Source organism: Lemur catta, chromosome 15 (assembly GCF_020740605.2).
Source record: "Lemur catta isolate mLemCat1 chromosome 15, mLemCat1.pri, whole genome shotgun sequence".
Taxonomy (NCBI): domain Eukaryota; kingdom Metazoa; phylum Chordata; class Mammalia; order Primates; family Lemuridae; genus Lemur; species Lemur catta.
In genome coordinates this window covers 26,028,980-26,049,456 of record NC_059142.1, presented here as the reverse complement: position 1 = coordinate 26,049,456, position 20,477 = coordinate 26,028,980, and the positions used below count along the sequence as shown (strand labels likewise).

The 20,477-nt window shown below is 33.4% G+C and overlaps 1 protein-coding gene across 14 annotated transcripts in view; it reads right to left on the bottom strand.

Annotated features, from left to right (window-relative positions):
- Positions 1–20,477, bottom strand: part of BCAS3 (BCAS3 microtubule associated cell migration factor) — a 553,048-nt gene that overhangs the window by 400,069 nt on the left and 132,502 nt on the right. For all 14 annotated transcript variants that reach the window (XR_006728831.1, XR_006728832.1, XR_006728830.1 and 11 more), the window contains exons 10-12: positions 14,350–14,426; positions 10,231–10,314; positions 3,639–3,809 (exon numbers count right to left, since the gene is read on the bottom strand). Coding sequence is in view for 11 of the 14 variants with exons in the window: in XM_045525584.1 (XP_045381540.1) it covers positions 3,639–3,809; positions 10,231–10,314; positions 14,350–14,426 (332 nt within the window). In the remaining 3 variants the exon portion in view is untranslated. The remainder of the gene's footprint in view (positions 1–3,638; positions 3,810–10,230; positions 10,315–14,349; positions 14,427–20,477) is intronic.

Here is a 20,477-nt window from a genome sequence, read left to right as displayed (position 1 = left end):
TCCCCCAAAACTTAACTACTAATAGCCCACTATTGACCAGAAGCCCTTACTAATAACATAAGCAGTCAATTAACACATATTTTGTATATGTATTATATATTACATTCTTACAATAAACTAAGCAAAACAAAAGAAAATATTAAGAGAATCATAAGACTGAGAAAATTTATTTACTATTAAGTAGAAGTGGACCAATCATAAATGTTTTTCATCTTTGTCATCTTCACAGCTGAGGAGGTAGAGAAGGAGTAGGAGGAGAGGTTGGTCTTGCTGTCTCAGGGGTGGCAGCAGCAGAAGAAAATCGACATACAAGTAGACCTGTGTGGTTCAAACCCGTGTTGTTCATGGGTCAACTGTATTTCCTTCATTCTGTGAAATATTTATTTTTGTCCATTGCCCATTTTTCTATTTTAAATTTGATCTACAAGATTCCCATTCCTTTTACATAATATAAGCCTATAACCTATATGTCTCTTTCCAACACAATTAGCATTGAGTACTCAATTTGATGACAAAAATGCAGAAGCCATTCAGCAAAAAGGCACACTAATCTTGATTCATAGCAAAACCTCGATAAGATTCTTTGAATCTTCTCTTTATGGACTTCACAAATATAAACCACCAGATGCTTTTGAAAGAATCCTCTTTACTGCAACATCACCATGCCTAAAACACCAAACCATTAATCAAATCATAAATACCAAAGCTATCCCAATACAATTTTCCTAAGACATGTAATCTTTACTCACCACTTACCTAAGCAGAATGAACGCTTAAGTATATATTAACAACTTGGCTATATTATACAAAGTAAAGCACATTAATTGATCAAGGTAGATAACCCTTCAACATATAAAAAAACACCTCGGGAGCCATTAAATTATTATGAATAAAACTTGTTCTCAGGGCAACAAAAAGCTCAGGTTTATGTCATCATTCTGAGGCATTTTATTTTGATTATGGATTTTGCCACATTGCTAACTTCAATTATATAACTGTGTAAAAGGCAAATTATACCATCTAACTTACCCTAGTCAAGAAATGCTTTTAAATAAAACATGAAAGTAACACAGATAAAAATGGACACAAAGTCAAACAAATCCATTCCGCCTTAATGCAGTTATCACACAATTATCCCATCACCATAAAATCAAACTAATCAATACAGCATTGGAAAGATGGTGAATCAGATTTTATATACTACCACTGTAAACATGAAAATATTAAAGACTCCATGGATTTAAACAGCAAAAGTCAATGCAATGTCAACTTGCCACATACATCCTGAGCTGTCTATGGAAAAGGAAAAACATTACAGTTAAGGTTAAACATCAGTGGAAAGGCCTAAAAGTGATAAATCTATGACATTAACCCCTACAGTCTTTTTAATACAATCCAGCATAACCTAAAAACAGCGTGTACTCCAACTGAACTATTTACCAGAGACAAAAATGTCTCATTGACAAAAAACAGATTCACATTAATTAAAAGAAAGATAGACAGTACTATACTGTGGGAACCTTGTTGCTTTAAAAAAATACAATTCTTTTAAAATGTACATATCCATTTACCTTTTATTGAAAAGCAATTTCTTCCCTGTCCTCTAATGGAATTTTTTAATCAAGATAAAATTTCAGAATATGTCCAAATGTGGGAGATTATGGGTACCAATCAATAATAGAAAAGGTAAAACTTTTCATGTTGAACAATATTTAAGATTTTTAACTTTTTAAAGCTAACATTTTATGACTCTTCCTAACCAATATCTTTATTAGTTTCAAGTGTTAATGCATTTATCACAGACAAATGAACTTCTACAACTCTACAATCTATAGTCTATTTCCATACTGCAAAACTGAGACTTCCTTTTTTAAAGTCATAAAAAGTTAATGAACTTGAAGAAAAAATTAAACCACATCAAAAAAAAGACCTAAGGTTATGCTTTTTACATTAATATAATTATTTTGTATGTCTCTACACTTCAACATAAAATAAATTCATATACAAGTTACACCTCTATTTTATCAAAAATATTGAGATAAAATTTTCTACTTTGAAATGATCACAAATCTGTCTGTCAACAAATGCTAAATTTTTAACAGATGTATGGTCCTACACAATGTTGAGCGTTGTGACTACCCGATAAATGTGAGTGGTCATGTACGTGAATTAAGAATAAAAAGTCAAAGAACAAAAGGAAATTTTTTTACTCTAACGCTCGTAACACTAAAGGTTTATTATGTATTTAATTCCAATTTAAAAAGAAAACATTTGTATGTGTCTATCCAGATAAGCTAATTAACACACACAGACACAAAATCATCATAGTCAACTAAAAACTCTGCTAGCATTTCATTAAAAAAAAAATACAAGCCTGTAACATATTTGGTTAACCACAAAGATAGGAGAGTCAGAGAGTTATTATTTAAATTTCAAATAAAATATTATAGCCAAATTGAATAACTCAGAATTTCAAAGATTTTTTTGTTTTAATTGCAGTAAGGTCCACATTTGCTTCAAGTACGCTTGATCTTACCACAGGAACTAACACATGAGTAGCTGCCAAATGTAATCTTTCATCAAGATGTCAACCTATATACACTGGAAGCAGATTTTCTCAGAAGAACATGCAATATTTAAGGTTAATACTTGAAAGGCTCACATAGTTTCCAGGCATTGTGTTCTGAATATAGAATTAAATATATATTCTATATAAAAACCCAAAAAAAAAATTCACATCACAAATACTGCCCTAATCCTATCTCATTCTAGGAATTGGTTTCAAATTTTATATTTATAGCAAGGATTACAAACTACTACAATAAACCTTCCTTTAAGAAATGCATTTTTAGAATGAAGGCTATGATACAAAAGAAAAAGTTCATTGAGTGCATGGAGGAAAAACACAATCCAATTGATATCTCGCCAGCAATATTTAGATGCAAGCATAACATATATTTCCATGTTCATAATTACCCATCCTAAATGTTTCTAAACCTAGATTTTTTTTTCTCTAAGCTATTTATATGTCAGAAAAAAAAAAAACTTGGATTTTTAAAATTTCAAAGAATTGTTTTACCTGAATATACAGGGTTTTATAATACACTGTTGCAGGGTCTGTATTCTGATATGTTACTTTAAGATTTCACATATTATTTTTATATTGATAAGGAAATATATTATAAATTTTGATATTATTCACTCAATTATGTTACTAGCTACCATCATTTATTTTTTTCAAGTTCCCCCAAATAAATAAGGTCATCCCTTTAAAAAGAAATGTATTAATCTTATGATTTGTTATGACAAATGTCATTACACATGAAAAAGACACATTATGAACAGAACAGTATAAAGATCTATATAATTATTTATTTATGAAACAAATGTCCTCACAAAGATATAAGAGAACCTCTTAGAACCGCCACTTTACCTTTAGGATTGATACATTCATAATGTTTGAAATAATAGGCACTAACACATTACTCATCACTTGCTGAAGAAAAATCTGACCTGGAATAATCTCAATTTCTAAAATTCCAAATTAATAATTTCCTAGGCCAAATACTTTTTTGCTGATCTTGATCTTAGCCCAACCTCTGCAGGTAACACACATTGCATGTACCAAAAGTTCCTACCTGGCCCTCTCCAACTGTTTCAGTGTCAATAACTGTGATGATGCCTGGGACTAAAGGACTCCGTCGTGAATTACTGTGGATGGAAACATCATCTTCTGTCACACCTGAAGGCAGTGTGCCTGTCAGCTGAGTCACTACTTTCCCAACCATCGTCAGGCCACTTTTCAATGTCTGTACAAAGAAAAGTAAAATGTTATGATTTCACATCAGTATTCAGATTCTAAATAGAAATATGCAGTTTATTAAGTCTCTTACTCATTGTGTTAAATTCTTTATTCTCTTAAATCTTTTATATTGCAGCAAACTGTCACAGAAATTCAGACTGACTTTTAACATGATCTTGACTTTGAGTTAGAACATCCATATTAGCTTAAGGGGAATGGCATCAGTAAAATCCCTACAGCCAGCATGGTGGGAATAAAGCCATAGTCAAATAAATAATTAAGGCCGGGCACAGTGGCTCACACCTGTAATCCTAGCACTCTGGGAGGCCGAGGCGGGTGGATTGCTTGAGGTCAGGAGTTCGAGACCAGCCTCAGCAAGAGCGAGACCCTCATCTCTACTAAAAATAGAAAGAAATTATCTGGCCAACTAAAATATATATATAGAAAAAATTAGCCGGGCATGGTGGCGCATGCCTGTAGTCCCAGTTACTGGGGAGGCTGAGGCAGTAGGATCGCTTAAGCCCAGGAGTTTGAGGTTGCTGTGAGCTAGGTTGATGCCACGGCACTCACTCTAGCCCGGGCAACAGAGCGAGACTCTGTCTCAAAAAAAAATAATAATAATAATTAAACATTAAAGGTCCAAATGTGACTTAAGCAACAATTAGATTAAAATTAAAAGGGAAAAGTATTTTCCAAGGAAATTTTCTATTAAAATACCATGTAACTAACACCAGTAATATATGCATTACTCTACTGTAGCTATGTTCCGTGATTCCTTTCTTATTAGTCAAGGCTCATAACATAAACTGTCTATAGATTTCCTCAAACACTTCAATTTTATAGAATAGAAAATTAAGGCAAGGAAAGTTAAGCAAAACTGCAGCTCAAACAAGTACCCAATGACAGAGTCAGAATTCAAAACTAAGACGGTCTCCAGAGTCTGATTTTTAACCACTATCCTGTACCACCTTGCAATCAAATATTTATGTTGCTACTTGTGATCTCACAGTTAATGAACATAAAGCATAGATGTCTGATGAGGGGTAAAAGGAAGAAAAATTAAGACCCAAAATAATATACACTAACAAATACTTAAATAAAATGACCAGCAAAGCCCTCTGCTGAATTCAATCAAAAAGATGTAACTTACAGTAGACTAAAACCAAGAAAAAGCCACAAATCAATTGTAAATGTTTTGTTTAGTACTAAAAACTCAAACTGCAATGATTATAAAACACATTAGCGTTCCTCAATTAGCAGCCAAACGTTTCTTTCAATAATTCAAAAGAAATGACTTACATAAAGTCTGTTAGAGTGTTTGTCAAGTAAGCCTCTGACGGACCAACAGAATCAGGCACCACAGTGTATTGATGTCAAAAGCAGGCCAGGAAGCCTTATTAACCTCTGAGATGCCTCAGCTGATGTACTTACTCCATTAATGCTAATGGAGATGCTCCCACTTAGATGTAGTTATCCCTTTATCAGAGGAATGCCTTTTAGTTTTAAAGTCTTTGGTTGTATATTGTCCCCATTTGCCCCTGAGCCTATTATTTCATGCTCTTATAGCAATGAACAGGAATAAAACTAAAAGAACTGGAGCACATGAAAAGTGGAAAGTAATGTTCCAAGGCAAACCACAAGACAATGGTGAAAGTTAACATAAGATAACCAGGGAAATGATCTATAAAGAGGGAAAAAACATTAGTACATTTCATAGTCAGAGGCTCATATTACATGAAGAGTTCTTGATATTTCTTAGAATAAAAACTTATGACTGTGGTGGAGTCATCTTATTAGTGGACAAAAATCTAAACTTAAAATTTAATCATTATCAAATCTGCAATTTGCATAGTAAGTTACAAGATAGTACTATTTATCATAGCTCATTAGCTATGCAGGGGGACAGGGGTGGGAGAGGAGTGCTGGAAGTTTTCTACATTAGTAAAGACCTTTGCTTTTAGGGTAAATTTGTTTCCACATCAGAATCAAGCACATCTGTAAGCACTAGTATCCAGAAGTAATGAATAATGTTATTTAACAATTCTGACACACCATATTTAGAAATCTAAGTCACCTGACAGTAATTTGTCTTTCTACCTGATTTTAATAGATAGGGCATATACATATCTGATAATTTCCTCAAATACATACAAAAATTATAAAGGCTAAGCAAAAATTAGGAATACAGAAATCTAAATTGGCCAAATGGAGATGATAAATTACACTGAGTTGTCCTCACAATTTGAGGTATCTAAATTTAAAAGTTCATTAAATCCCGAATTAATCTTTACAAGAGTACTCACAGAACTAAACTGTAGCTATAAGACAGCTGGACATCAGACTATAACAAAAGTGTGAGAAAATCCGTTATGACCTATAATTCAAATAAGCATGGTACTTATTCTGTTCTGTTGCAAGCAGATTTGCCAAAGGGTCACTAGTCATCTTTAACCTTTCCCATGCTGTATCAGTTGTCCTCCCTATCCATTAGTGCTAATGGTGCTGCTCTCACAAAAGCTGTTAGCTGTCATTTAGAAGTTATCAGATAACAAGAGAAAAACAGAGGCATTTTTATTAAATCAATTGACCACACTGGGGTTAAAATACATTAAATAAGACAGTTACGAGGGAACTAGAAAATATCAAATAATATTTTACAAATGTGTCAATAATCTCTTGAATAATTTCAATATTAATTTTTTCCTTTATCACTACCATAAAAATTCATCACTTTTATATTCTTTATAAGGAAATCCAAATCAACTGTTACAAAAATCAAAAGAATAAAGCCAATAGTATAAATATTATACAGGTGCTATTTGGAAATACAGAAAGTATGAAAAAGATTATTTCCTCTAAAGAGCTCCAAGTGAATATGCAATGAATACATTTATCCTCACAATTGCACAATGAGGCAAAAAAAAATTAAAAAAAAAATTAGTAATTAATCTCTCTATATGCCAAAGTGGTTAAATAACCTCTATGAAGCCACATAGGAAACTGAGTCATCTAAAAGAGCAAGAGTTATAATTACTCTTTCAGAGAAAGTGATTTAACCATGAAATTATCTGTATAATTATTTTAAGATAAGTATTTTTCTCAAGAAGCACATACTACATGGCTTTTTACATACTTTTTATTTCTCAAAAAATACTATATTACCTAGAAAGGATAAAATGGTAAGAAATAATGAGAAAATTTATTTTCTATTTTCAATAATGACAGGCTAGGTAAATCAGATCAATCCTACCAATGAGAACAACTAGGAAAACTGGAGAGAATATTTTTGTAAAATGCTGCTTGAAGGTACTGAATATTTAACAAGATAGTGAAGAGTTACCAGGTCAAAATCCAAAAGAACAGGGAAATCCAGACATTTCAGCTGGCCATTTAGACCCAGACTCTTAATCTGTTGATTCTAGAAGGATCTGCTAAGAGACTAACTGGTATTTTTGATAGACTTATGGAACTAGGAGGTCATATATTAGAGTCAAAGGCCTGCCAAGCGGATCTACACCTGGTGAGATCCCCTCCAAGCTTTGGCTTGGAACATAAAGATATATAACAGATGAGTGAATCTATAGCAATAAGGTGAGCACAGCTTTCAGGTAAGCTTCATTCAAATAATTTTAATAATCTCAATCTCTGAAATTGGACTATGATGATCCAAGACTGAGACTGTCCCAGAACTCCATTATCATCTCAAATTCAGAATTGTTTCTTAAAATTTTTGAAATAAATTCTGGCAAACAAGGAGTCAAGACATCATAAATGAAAACCAGCAGAAACAACGAACATCAGAACCAGATCCAAAAGGGAGCCAGACGTAGGAGTTATCAGAAACAGACTTTTAATATAACCAGGTTTATTGTGTTTAAAGAAGTTTGAAAATTTAAGGATGGAAGTTCAGAGAACCAGAAACTACCTCTATTTACTGAAAGATTTTATCAATGAATATATGTTCGATTTTATGAAATACTTTTTGTTCATCTATTGAGATAGTTACATAATTTTCTACTGTTAAATGTGCAAATTACTCCAAATGAATCATGGCATATTATATATCCTATATATTGCTTTATTTTTTTCTGTGAATATTTGTTTAGGATTTTTAACATCTATGTTCATGACTTAGGACTGTAGTTTTTCTCTTTTGTAATGCTCTTGCAAAGTTTTGGTATTAAGGTGATCTGGCATCATAAAACAATAATCTGACATTTCTTATAATGGCATAATCTGACTTTTCTTATTCTCTGGAAGAGTCTGCAATATTGCCATTGTTTATTCTTAAATGTTAGATAGAATTCTCTGGGGAAAGTTTCTAGGTCTGAACACATCTTTATGAGTTTTTTTTTTCCCGCCAAATAAACTTTATAATCCCTCAAACAGAAAAGCACAGGAATTATAAGTGTAATGAACTTCCGTAAGTCAACACACTAATAGGAGTTTAACCCATAATGTAATAGTAACAAGGACAGAGAATATATTTAGAATTATGTAAATTACAGCAGTCATTTTGATGTAGTTACCAGATAAAATTAGAACTGTTTTAAACATCAGAAGGCTAATTTAACCACAGGTAATATTCGATACCTTACTCAGAGAGATAACCATTAAGGGAATGCAAGCATTCCAACTTTCCTTCTTTTCTATGTAAAACACCCACACCTTGAAAGTAAAATGAAAGATCCCTCTTTGGTAAAAGTTTTAGCTAAAAAATGTAACAATATGTGAATACAATAAAATGTTTTCAAAAATATTTAACGGCATTTGAGTTAGGTATAAGTTATAAAGGTCAGAGTATGGAAAGTGTTTTAAAAATTAAATGTGTAAATGTGTATGTATACATACATAGACACACAAGGCTATCAAAAAATGGGTGACTTTAATGTTCATGACTGAATCTCTTCCCTCATTTTGTAAATTTACAACTATAAATGTGAATAAGCATTAAAATCAGGCAAAAAACAACTAAACTAAAATTAAACAGTACCCACTTTATTCAAAAGCTAATGGCTGAATTTTTTTATATTGCCATAGCTAATAATAAATTCAAATCAACCTATTGGTGATCAATGGCCTACTGGAAACTGATGACATTAAGGTTTATATTAAACAATTTCTTTGGGCCTTTAACATGGAAAACACAAGTATATGCCTCATAGTTCCCAATACTGAGGTGTGGGAAAGTAGGGAGTCTGCACTTGTTATTTTCAAAACATATTAAGTGTAGCCTTATTACAGCGTGTTCACAGCAAAACACTTACTGAATGAAGGCCACTCTCCTTTTATGTGAGCACATAAATACATAATAACAAACAAGAGCTGAAATGTTATCATCCATTCCATAACAGAAAATTACTCAAAATGATAATAAGATCAGCTACTCTGATCCAAGTGTGTGAGAAAGATAAGTCTAAAAGGAATATAACTCTTGAGAAACAGATCTCGTTGTATTTTGTGAATAAACTAATAGACTGACACTGAAGATGTTTCCTAATTACTGTCTTAGATTGCTCTTCTTTGAAATAACCATCATAATTTAAAGATTTCTGAAGTCTAAAAAATATAGTGCTATAAGCATAAAGACATTCATTAATTCTTTTGGGTGAAAAATTTGTAATCTTTCTCTCATCAAACCAAGGAACACATTCATTGCACATCATATAAGCATTTGTGATCAATCTTGAAATATTTTTGTGTTTATTTTACATAAAACTGTGTGACCTTCAATTCCTTCCCTGTGGTTTACTTTAAAAACTGTTGTTCTTTTCTAAATAGTTGTGCTTTCTATTACACGCTGTCATTGTGATTCACTCTGTCATCCCTATTATTAGAATTGTTTTGTTGTATATTTCACAATTCAAAAGGATAGTGGTTATAAGAATACCTTATAATCAACAAAAAGCTTACCAGCCATCATAAAAATTAACTCTCACACACACAAAAAGAACTCACTTGACAAACATGAAGGGGCAGCCCCTTGATAGAAAGAATCTTTGCAAGTGTCAAGCGATTGACTCAAGTTTTCATGAGGAATAATACCCTTCATGTGAGGGCGACTCAGAAACATTCAAAGATGCAAAGGGATGTCATTGTAGGTAGGATGAAGAATCCAGAAGTCACTTTAAAACATGTAAATCTTCTTTCAAAAGTGGTATTAATTAGATAAGACTTTAAGCTAGCTAACAGGCTTAAATATTTAAAATTGGATGAGTACAAACCCTACAATCATTACAATAGAAAATAAAATACCAAATCATGTAGTCACCAATATTCATTAGTGACAAAAAAAAACTGTGATTTACTTATGTTTAGTCCACATTTGAGAATAAAAATGGAAGGGACAATCTCAATACAATTCAAGAGAGGAAACCTGATAATTATTCCACATAATCACAGCTCCCAGAAACTTCTGAGGTACTCACTTTAGCAGCACTAATGACTGTGGCAGTATAAGACTGAATGTTGTCTCCACAGGCTCCACCACGGGACTGATGACATCGAATCAACTGAGAAAAACAGAGAGACAAAGAGAGAGAACACCAAAAAGTCATTTCCATTACATTGTTTAACTCTACAGGCTATTAGGATAGAGCTTATTTACCATGCATAATGATAGTGATGCATGAGAATGTTTGCATGAGTGTGTTTCAGACAAACAGCTAAAAGCCCTGCTGAGACATTTTTACCCGTTTTTATAATCTACTGGTGCCATTCAGGCAGTTTAATGCTCAACTATAGTTTTAATTACACGATGAATAGTCTTTAAGAATTCATAAACTCTGAAATGGTGGGGTTTGGGGTCTGTCACTCTTTCTACAAATACATTTTAAAAACATAATCAAAGGACTTACACACGACTTCCTAACATTAAATATTTAACATGCTAACAAACTGGATGTTTTGTCCTCTTAATTCCTCCATAAAGATTGTAAAAAGGAAACAAAAATTAGACAAAAGATTTTGCCATATTTGCATTTTCAATTATGTCAGTGGAAAAGTGGCACAAATTATGCATAAATCAACTATGACACATATACGAGCTGTCCACTTCAGAGGACTTATTGCTTTTACCATTAGGAATGAAAAAGACATGCCCTTATTCGTTCCTGACATAAATAAATCAACCTGCCAATTTTCAAAGTGAATCACTCTTTGATATGCATGATTCTCTCACATGCTAAGCAATAAACCAGGATTAAATTTTCCACTGGTCCTATACTTCCTATATTTAGAGGAAAAAAAATCATTAGCCAGATTCGTATGTTTGAAATTTTGAAAATAAAATGTTAAGAGTATTAAAACAGCACCACATTGCAATACGAGTTTTTAAAAGCCTCTGAAATTCACAAAGAATCTACATCTCTCAAAACATAAAAATTTTAAACGTTTTACATAGTTTAAAACCAGGTCCTTTGATGAAGATTAACACGTAATCCTTTTATTCTTAACTCAAATTTTTCTTTATTGCTGACAATGTTTTTAAAAAAAATCCTTGAACGCAGTATTAATAGAACAGAATGGAACACCTTTAAAAGTCTGATATGTGACGTCAAGCTATTTTTTAGGCAATCTCTTACACCACATTGAATGACTGCTTAAGATTTCCAAGAGAGTGGTAAGGAATTTTCCAAATGATAGGCAGGCGATCAACAAATGTGGTTTCACATAGAGTAAAATAAAGAATTTGAAAAGTGATCATTTTAGCTAATATAAAGAATCCCTCTCTCTCTCTCTCTCATTCACTCATTCATTCATCCACAAATACTCATTCAAAGAATTATCAAAATTATCCCTCTGCTGCCTCCTGCTGCATGAGCAAGGAAAGACAGTATTTTGGAAAGTCTTCATTTATTTTCCACTTCAGGTAGTTAAAATATTCAAGGACAAACATGTAAAAATAAACAACTCTATTACCTTTCAAATTCAACCACAATTGACTAAACATGTCTACATAAAAAAAACTAAGCCATAAGTTTTGGTCTAAAACTTAGACTCCTCAGAAAACTACATTTGTATCTTGGTTGAACAAAATTAAAGATGAGCCAGAATTCTCAACAGTGCAAATCTCTATCCTATGGAATAATTTCCAGGATATACTATTAAGCAAAGAAAAAAAAAAAAAAGCAATTTGCCAAACAGCATATATACTATGTTACCGTTTCTAAAAGAAAGGGAAATACAAATAAATAAATATAATATATATAAAAATATATAAACATAAAAATAAATATAAATACAAAAGGAAAATAATTACATATCAAATAAAACCATAGCAAAATGAAGGAAGGAAGAGAGGAAGGCATGAAGAACAAATTAATAAAAATAAGCTATGAATATACTATTTTACTGCATACCTTCACTATTAGGCAGCAACAGGAGTGGGTGTAATTGTTAAAAAATATTGTGAACTCTATTTGGTTTGATTTCTTTTTACTGGTATGGGCAGGCAATTTGCAATTTTTTTTTTTCTATTATAGGATCGAACAAATGAGGAGATGGCTGAGGTCAGGATCTACTATGCAAAATAAGGGACATAGAAATATGAAATTTGATAGGCAAGAAAGAACCCTATCAAAGTATCAAGGTGAACTCATGATTTCTAAAATGTATGTGTATATATGGATACTTAATTGTGTATAAGTACTCCATTCTTACCAGCTTCTTAAGATTTTACAGGCAAAGAGCATTTTCACTGAAAGAGACTGTTACTCCAAAATTTAATTCAATTTTACAATTCCACACTCAGCTCTAAAGCCAAAACAATCAAAAAATAATAAATACTAGATTTTATGGAAATACTATGTAAGGACATTTATCTAGAAATATTTCTAGATGATGGCACAACTTTTTGCTTAGCAAACTCCTTAAGAATGCCACTACATTGATTGGTCTCCATATATGATGGCACCAGATATTATTAACATGTATCTCTGTAATGGCAAAATAACTGGCACATGTCCAGGCTATGCATCTATGAAAAAAGTTCTTTCCCTTCAAAAACGATAAGTAACAATTTACATAATACCTCTGATTCCGAATTGACACTTTCCCACATGTGAGAATACATCTACAAAAGCCAAGAGACAATTTATATGTAGATCTTCTTCTTGGATGTCTCCAGCACTCAAGGGAAATGTATTACAGATATAAACATTAGAAGATACCATTATGTCATCACACTTAATTAATTGTATGCCTCTTGTCTTATTTGAAAAGATAATTTGAAAAGAGCTATTTTCATGAGATATACTGGAAAATCAAGAGAAAGAACAGGACGGAACATAAATATAGCATTTGGTTAAGAAGCAAAATATCTAATAGCTGCAGACAGACTTTTGGATGAGGTATCAAGGAATTCATCTAGAAAAATAATTTTCTTCAGTAGTTTCTTGATTTTTTCATTCCAGAGGCTAGAGATTTATTAGCATGTGCCTTGACCAAATAATTACATTACTTACCACATCCTAATTTTGTCAAGAATTACTTCATATAATTTCATACTATTTCCAAAATACAGTAACTACGCAACCACCAAATATGATATCAAAAATACTAATATTTGAAGTGTGTATTATGTTTCAGATTTCATTCTATATTCACATTTAGGGTAGTAAATGACATAAAAATGATTTTACTTTTTGAAAATTCAAATTCACCTTTTGCCTTGAAGCAGACATAAATAAAACTCTTAGCGTATAAATACAATATCTTCATTTACTATGATGACCTTAATAAATAAATTAATAAATAACTGGAAAATTCAACAAAATGAAAGTGTGTATGATTTAATTTTTAAAACAAATGACTAAGCCCTTATTTAGATCTAGTTTTTTCATATGGTTGAAGTCAATTAAATTATTCTACACCCCAGGTTTCCAATCTACCATTGAAGACAGAAGTCACGCCTGCCTCTTGATTTCTGGTTTTTTTTCTTCTTTTTTGAGACAGAGTCTTGCTCTGTCACCCAAGCTAGAGTGCAGCGGTGTCATCATAGCTCACTGCAACCTCAAGCTCCTGGACTCAAGCTATCTTCCTGCCTACACCTCCTGAGTAGCTGGGACTTCAGGCAAGCACCATCACACCTGGCTAATTTTTCTATTTTTAGTAGAGACAGGATCTTGCCCTCGCTCAGGCTAGACTCGAACTCCTGGCCTCTAACAATCCTCTCCCCTTAACCCCCAGAGTGCTAGGATTACAAGCATGAGCCACCATGCAAGGCCATGCCTCTTGATTTCTAAAAAGTCAGAAACTGCTGACTTTAATACCAGTCAATGCTATCCTTTAATATTAATGAGTTAGAGTTCTCTATATAAAACTAAACCTAAAAAATTAAGGTTCTACAGAGTCTGATTTAAGGACCACTGTCAAACATTTATGAATCCTTCAAAGAGTCCAATTATTAGTAGCACTATTAAAATCAAAGCAAAGAAACTAGTAAGTTAAACATTCATTACTGGTAATCACCTATGTAGCACAGGAGTATGGAAAATCCTTCAACACTTGCTCCATTACAAATAACCCAAATATGAGCCATGTCTTACCTTGTTTTCTGCATAAGCAAGCCAGCGGCTTCCAAGAGCAACAGGATTCATGTTTGGCCCTGGACATGGATAGCAGCCTGAAAAATTAGAAATGGCACTATTAAGAAATTTCTTAATAACTTATCTGTTGAAGCATCAAACATTTATGCCTGAAAAACAGAAAAATCAACTGCTCATATTTTCTCAAGTATCACATAAAATTCCCATAAGAGTAGTCATTATTTTTATAGCTAATTAATTTTCATTTTTTTCTCCTCTACTTAGTTTCCTTTTGGTTTTGAATTTGTTCCAGTAAGAAACAAATCTGGGAAGAACTAGTAATCATTTTTAGCAAACACTGGGCATTTTATACAGTTATTCCTGAACAAAACAATGAAGTGAGGAAGGACCATTTAAAGTTCATAAGTTGAAAGTTCATAAATCAAGGATGAATTTTGGGAGAAGAAAGAGAAAGGATACAATCAGTTCAGGAATTTAAGGGTCAAAGATAAATGAGACTATCAGACATGACACTATGGTAGGGAAAAAAGAACAAGTACTTAGGTATCAGGCCAATGAGGACAAGCAACCCCCAGAGGATGCCTCAGTAGAAAAGTGTTGGGGAACTACACAATCCTATGTATTTACATTAATCACTCAATTTCATTCTTCTTGCTTCCACAGGCCCAGTCAGTAACAACAGTAAATTTTTCTGTAATATGTATTTGCTTTTTTTTCTTTTCTTTTCTTTTTTTTCCTTGAGATAGGGTCTCCCTCTGTTGCCCAGGCTAAAGTGTAGTGGCACTACCATAACTCACTGTCACCTAGAACTCCTCAGCTCAAGTGATCCTCCTGTCTCAGCCTCCCGAGCAGTTGAGCGTATAGACGAGCACCACCACAGCTGGCTAATTTTTCTGTGTTTTGTAGAGTTGGGGTCTCACTTTGCTGCCCAGGTTGGTCTTGAACTCCTGGCCTCAAGTGATCCTCATGCTTCAGCCTTCCAAAGTGCTAAGATCACAAGCATGAGCCAACAGCACCTGGCTGTTCATTTATTTTCTATCTTCCTCCAACTTGATCAGAGGGATATGTAAAGTCAAGAATTTCTGTCTGTTCTGTTCACTGCTGAATCTCCACTGCACTTCACTATACTGCCATTCTAACTATGATATTACTGCTGTGCTCAAAAGCACTAAAGAAGCACACATTACTATTGCTTCCAGTCTAGAGCAGTTTGCAGCTCAGCTCCTTAAACTATCGTTTATTTTGAATTTTCATTTTGTAAAGAAGAAAATGAACTTAAGAGAGTGACTCTAAAAGAAAGTCACATACCATATAAAATAAAACCTTTCTCATTTTATTGCTCTTTGTTTATGCTACTGTTTGAAGGAATGTGTTTGAGATGCTTTGGGTTTCTAGAAAACTGACCTCAGGTTAGCGGTGATATTACTACACCTACTGAATGCACATTATGGAAACATACATCAGATAAAGACACATGAAAAATTGGAAAAGACAACATACTCTAATATATATTGTGTAGTATTTACATAATAGATTAGACTCCTGTTAAGAAAATTAATCTTATTCATACAAAAATGTACTTAAAGTATGTATATGCTTTGTATCCACTGAAATTTTCAGAGCTGGATAAATGAGTATAAATATGGTATATAAGAAAGTTTTTCCCCTGTTAGAATCTGTCATGAAAAAAAGAACAAAATTCCCATGAATTTTGGTGTCCCATTAGAGGTAGCTAATCTCCTGAATTAGTTTTAAAACTCAATATAATCTAGCTCTCAATCAATTCTGGTAACCACTTCAACTTCACAAATACTAAAACAAAAACACAGTTTACAATTCTTTTTTTTTTTTTTTTTTTTTTTTTTGAGACAGAGTCTCACTTTGTTGCCCGGGCTAGAATGAGTGCTGTGGCGTCAGCCTAGCTCACAGCAACCTCAAACTCCTGGGCTTAAGTGATCCTACTGCCTCAGCCTCCCCAGTAACTGGGACTACAGGCATGCACCACCATGCCCGGCTAATTTTTTCTATATATACTTTTAGTTGTCCAGATAATTTATTTCTATTTTTAGTAGAGACGGGGTCTCGCTCAGGCTGGTCTCGAACTCCTGACCTCAAGCGATCCACCCGCCTCGGCCTCCCAGAGGGCTAGGATTACAGGCGTGAGTCACCGCGCCCGGCCTACAATTCTTAATTTTACATTTTAAGCCCATGTTTTTAGAACTCAGCAGACCTCAAGAATTACAGCATACCGTAAATTGTTTTTCTGCTTGCCAAAAGAATATTTTATAACTGGAATCAGCAGAACATCAGCCACACAGCACTATCCCCACCTTATAAGCATGACTCCTTTAAAGATTAACCTTTGCCTCTAGCTAAACTTTGAAAACAAGTGAAGGAGTGGGGAGGACAGGAATCTCTTTAACACTAGGACTAATTCTAACTTGTTTACAGTGTCTTTGAACAAATTAAGAGAGAACTAGATGTTAAAAGAACTCAGGTTTCCCAATTTAAATGAAGTTAAAATCCAAGAAAAGCACACTAAATGAAGATTCTTCTATTATTAAAAAAGTAATCAAGCAGGAACATGAAAATGATGCATTAGACGGCATCCTCCCAGAAAGTTGGTCCTAATGAAGAAGTCACCTAAATTCATTTTGAAAACCAAAAAAACACAGGCTGCACATGGTGGCTCATGCCTATAATACTAATACTTTGGGAAGCCAAAAAAGGAGGATTGCTTGAGGCCAGGAGTTCAAGACCAGCCTGGGCAACACAGCGAGACTCCATCTCTAAAAAAAAAAAAAAAAAAAAAATTAGCTGGGCATGGTGGCATGTGCCTGTAGTCCCAGCTACCTGGCCACTTGGGAAGCTAAGGCAAGTGGATCATGTGAGCCCAGGAGTCTGAGGTTACAGTGAGCTATGAGACTCTTTCTCTAAAAAAAAAAGAAAAAAGAAAAAAGAAAAAAAATTCCTGGCAAGGACAAATCAAAAGTTTCAGAAGTTTTATGAAAAAAACAAGTATCTGCATTTACGGGCAATTGATTTTTCAACAAGGATACCAAAACAAGTTAATGGTAAATGCATAGTCTTTCAACAAATGGTGCTGGAACAACTGGATATTTATATGCAAAAGAAGGGAACTGGACCCTTACTTCATGCCACATACAAAAATGGATGAAAGACTTAAATGTAAAAGCTAAAACAATTACACTCTTAGAATAAAATATTGTAAACTTTCATGACCTTGGATTAGGGAATGGTTTCTTATATACAATACGAAAAGTCTAAATGACAAAAGAAAAAATGGAAAAATTGGACTTCATCAAAAATAAAATTTATGTGTTTCAAAGGATACCATCAAAAAAGTGAAAAGACAACCTAAAGACTGGGGAAACTTTTTGGCAAAACATATATCTGATAAGTGACTTGTATCTAGACTATACCTATTGCTGCTCAAATTTGAAAAGACAAATAACCCAATTTTAAAATGGGCAAAGAAGATATATAAATGGTGAATAAGCACATGAAAATGTTCAGTGTCATTAACCATCAGGGACATTGAAATCAAAATTACAAAAACTTTTAACAAAAGGTTCACACCAAGAGAACTGAAAACATATGTCCACATAAAATCTTGTGCAGTAGTGTTTATACAAGCATCATCTATAATAGCCCAAAAGTAGAAACAAACCAAATGTCTATCAACTGATGAATAAATAAAATGTGGTACATCCATACAAGGGAATACACGAAAAGAAATGAAGATCTGAGAAACACTGCAAAATGGAGAACACTGATTATACCTATGGTTAGTGAAAAATACTAGTCACAAAGGACCACATATTTATGATGTCCAAAAAGACTATGAACACCATTCCCAGAAAATGATGCAAAACATAGTATTAAATACCATTTCAGAGATATAGTTAACCATCATACAGATGATTAATGACCCTGTTACAGTACTCTAAGCTTTGTGTTTAAAGCTTCTATTTTATTTTTGGATTATTTTTTCATGTATATGAAACATACCATGAATTTCAGGATACTGCCATTCTAAGGATCAATGGGCAGAAATTGTGCACAAAGAATGGAAAAATCACAAGTTAGTTCATTGCATATGAGTGTCCACTACATATCTATCAGTCACCTGCCCAAGCCCCAAAAACACCATGGTGGCCTTGTTCACCTTATACAAAACCCAGAAAAATAGGGATAGGTTTAACTTTTAACTTAAACTGGGCTTACAACTCACATTAAGCTACCAATGAATTCTCATAAATGCTTAAAAAATTGTTTCTTTTCTTTTCTTTTTTTTGAGACAGAGTCTTGCTCTGTTACCCCAGGTAGAGTGCAGTGGCATCATTGTAGCTCATTGCAACCTCAAATTCCTGGGCTCAAGCAATCCTCCTGCCTCAGCCTCCCCTGTAGCTCTGACTAGAGGTGCATGCCTCAACATCTGGCTAATTTTTTCTATTTTTCGTAGAAACAGGGCCTCACTCTTGCTCAGGCTGGTCTCAATCTCCTGAGCTCAAGCAATCCTTCTTCCACCTCAGCCTCCCAGAGTGCTAGGATTACAGGGATGAGCCATGGCACCTGGCCACAAACTTATTTCTTAACATAAAAAGCAAAGCTCCTTTTCCCAAAATTAAAAATAATTTTATATTTTAAAGCAAAATATCCATTTCCATTTGTTCAATTTATTATTTATCTTTAATATAAACAAAGAACATAAATACTAACATTAAGAAATAACATTAGGATTTTAAGGAATAACTTTTCCTCCTCAAAGTAAAAATAGAGGCCAATGGAAAGAGATTGTTTACTGCACACTCCTTTGGTCTCTCTGGAGACTTCATATCTACCTTTCAATTTAAGGACACTGAAAATTACTGCTAATGACATCTATCACTCTTTGTCTTTTGTTTTTGTAATCATGTCTGGGTTTTGGATTTCCACATCAGACAGCTGCTCAAGGCCACTTTTTCTTTACATCCAAATACAAAGGTGTCTCCTTTCTCATCACAGTGGATATGTTCTGTTAACAGTTCTCTATCAACTCTCTTTACTTGTTCCCTCCACCCTTTGGCACAAATTCCCATGATGCTTGCTCTGATGGACACAGCTGTCTCTACTTATTTTACAGTCCCTTCATTGTATTCACAATAATCAAAGCATTCAACTAAGAAGGTATTATACAAGAGCTTTTCATGCTATTTTAGAAGTTAACTACTTTCCTAACCAACACAACATCTTTATTAAGTGGAGAACTTGTCATTCTACATGGGCTATGGTCCTACTTCTTTAAGAACTAGGTATCAATCAACAGAGAAAAACTATGTTGCACTGGCAAATGAGCTACTACAAATGCTATGTCAGTATACCCTGTTCCATCAGCTGTCTATATCCCAATATCCTGTCCTCCAATCCATATACCCTATATCTTTCAGCCTAACAAGCAACATTGGCTTATAGGCTTGGGATAACATAAACTCAAATTCAGAGAAATGCATATAATCTATACTAGGCCTCCTTCTACCTGCCAAAAGTTTCAGTCTGTATAAAGGAATGAGGGAAGATGTAGAAATTGGAGAAAAATAAGCTTCTTCCAAGTTATTAAGTGGAAACAAAGTGAAACTCTTTGTTTCTTGATATTAAAAATCTGGTCATGGTGATTATTGTTCTAAATACTGACATAAATCACTTTTGAAACTGTAATTTCAAAGCAAAGCAGCTAAATTCCTTCATTCAAATATTTGCCAAATATCAATCTCACCAACTTAAAATCACATGCATGAATTTTATCCCTAGAGTTTTCAAGTTAAGTAAAATAATTTGTAACTAAGAATGATACACTTCCTAATGGAAGTATGAAATGAGATATATTACTACCACTAGTAAAGGTATTTGTAGACGAACAGGTTAGGGAGACCTATAGTGAAATGCTACAATAAATATTATCAAGGATATAAAGACAGAAATCACAAACTTATGCTGCTGTTGCTTTGTGAACGCTTTTTCATGGAAAGTAATCATTGAAATATAATAGGGGGTGGGGAGCTGTAGAAAAAATAAAAATAAAAAATAAAAGAAATATAATATACATGCAGAAGTACCCAAATCGACAA